Source organism: Nanorana parkeri, unplaced genomic scaffold, assembly GCF_000935625.1.
Source record: "Nanorana parkeri isolate BGI_ZX_2015 unplaced genomic scaffold, ASM93562v1 scaffold609, whole genome shotgun sequence".
Lineage (NCBI taxonomy): Eukaryota > Metazoa > Chordata > Amphibia > Anura > Dicroglossidae > Nanorana > Nanorana parkeri.
Window position 1 is genome coordinate 216,345 of NW_017306877.1, and position 1,607 is coordinate 217,951.

At 51.5% G+C, this 1,607-nt stretch overlaps 1 protein-coding gene across 1 annotated transcript in view; it reads left to right on the forward strand.

The window, feature by feature from the left end:
* Positions 1–348: 348 nt before the first annotated feature.
* The window catches only part of KIAA0355 (KIAA0355 ortholog), a 51,804-nt gene continuing 50,545 nt past the window's right edge, over positions 349–1,607 (forward strand). Inside the window, exon 1 of the mRNA XM_018562892.1 lies at positions 349–893. Coding sequence (XP_018418394.1) covers positions 408–893 — 486 coding nt within the window. The 5' untranslated portion in view covers positions 349–407. The remainder of the gene's footprint in view (positions 894–1,607) is intronic.

The following is a 1,607-nucleotide window of genomic DNA, read 5'->3' on the forward strand; positions in this document are numbered from 1 at the left end:
CACCCCACCCCACCGCATATAAAGGATCATACTTTTACAACCTTTCCTCTACGGTTGTCTATTAAGGATTTTGCAACAGTGGCCTGTGACGAGAAGCGTTAAAGGACGGGAGCTGCTTTAGGACAAAAGGGAGACTTCAGCTGGTTTGGGGGGAAATACAAGTTGTGAGCTGCAGCTGGGCTGCATGGGGTCCTGAAATTCTCCGAGTCGGCATAATCGCTGCCTTCCTCTGCTGATACAGATTACCCACGCTTGCCTTTTGGAGATGCCTTTTCCGAAACCTATGTATGCAGCCCTCCTGTACTATCTGACCTAGCCCCATTGTTTGTTTTTGGGTTTTTTTCGAAGGCCCGATCGTGGAGGACGCCTGCCTTGGTTTGGGACGCCTTTTGGCTGCTAGGTCACCTATGTATTGCTGTAGCGCACAGGAAAGTAAAATGGACTACAAGAGGCGGTTCTTGCTTGGCGGGTCCAAGCAGAAGGTGCAGCAACACCAGCAGTACCAAATGCCCGAGCTCAGCCGGACTCTGAGCGCACCCTTGGCCTCCACCACCCCTTTAGTGTCCTCGGCCAACGCGGGCGGCTGCCCCCACCCCGGCGCCCACACTACCCCCATCGCGGACATCCAGCAGGGTATCTCGAAGTATTTGGACGCGCTCAACGTCTTCTGCCGCGCCAGCACTTTCCTCACGGACCTTTTCAGCAGTGTTTTCCAAAACTCGCACTACTCGAAGGCAGCTATGCAACTCAAAGACGTGCAGGAACATGTCATGGAGGCTGCAAGTCGACTCACTGCAGCAATAAAACCAGAGATCGCAAAAATGCTAATGGAGCTGAGCGCTGGGGCCGCCAACTTTAAGGACCAGAACGAGTTCAGCCTGCAGGACATAGAGGTCAGTTGGCGGTTTTGTTTATATACGCTGACTGATTAATAACAGTTGTTTTGATGTGGGAGGTACCTTGCATTCTAGGTTTGCCCGTCCACCGATGCTTTTCTGCTTTGGTTTCCAAAATTGCTTCTTTAAAGCTGAACCCCAGCAAATGGCTTAAAAGAGAACTATCTGGTAAGCGCTTTTCCCCATAGTTCTCTTTAGGGTCACGGGAGGACATATACTAGCGTCCCCCTGTGACCCAAAGCTCAGTATATAGCGAGCTACAGCTCATTATATACGGAGACCGCCGCAGCCGGGACCGATCCCGACAATGCTGTCATGATCCACCCAGCTGCATGAGTGACAGCTGGCTCTTCCTATCTAGAGGCAGAGCCAGCTGTGCCCGCCCTCTCCCCCGTCCGTTCCTCCAGTCAGCATTGGAGGATCGGAGCGGGGAGGGGGGAATCCCTGAGGGACATGATCGAGAAGTGAGCGAGCGACGGTATGTGTTCGCTCACTTCCCGATCTATTGAGCCGACGTGTCACACTTTAATTGTCACACGTCGGCTCCAACTATGAGGATGCGCAATTTTCACTCACCTCATAGTTCTCCTTTAATGGCCAGAAGAAAGACAAATAAGATGGCGGTTTTATCTCCCATAAGATTTGTATAGCTGTCTATCCAGTCCTGAGATTTATACAGCTTTGTCAAAGTCAAATACAGTTAAGTACAGA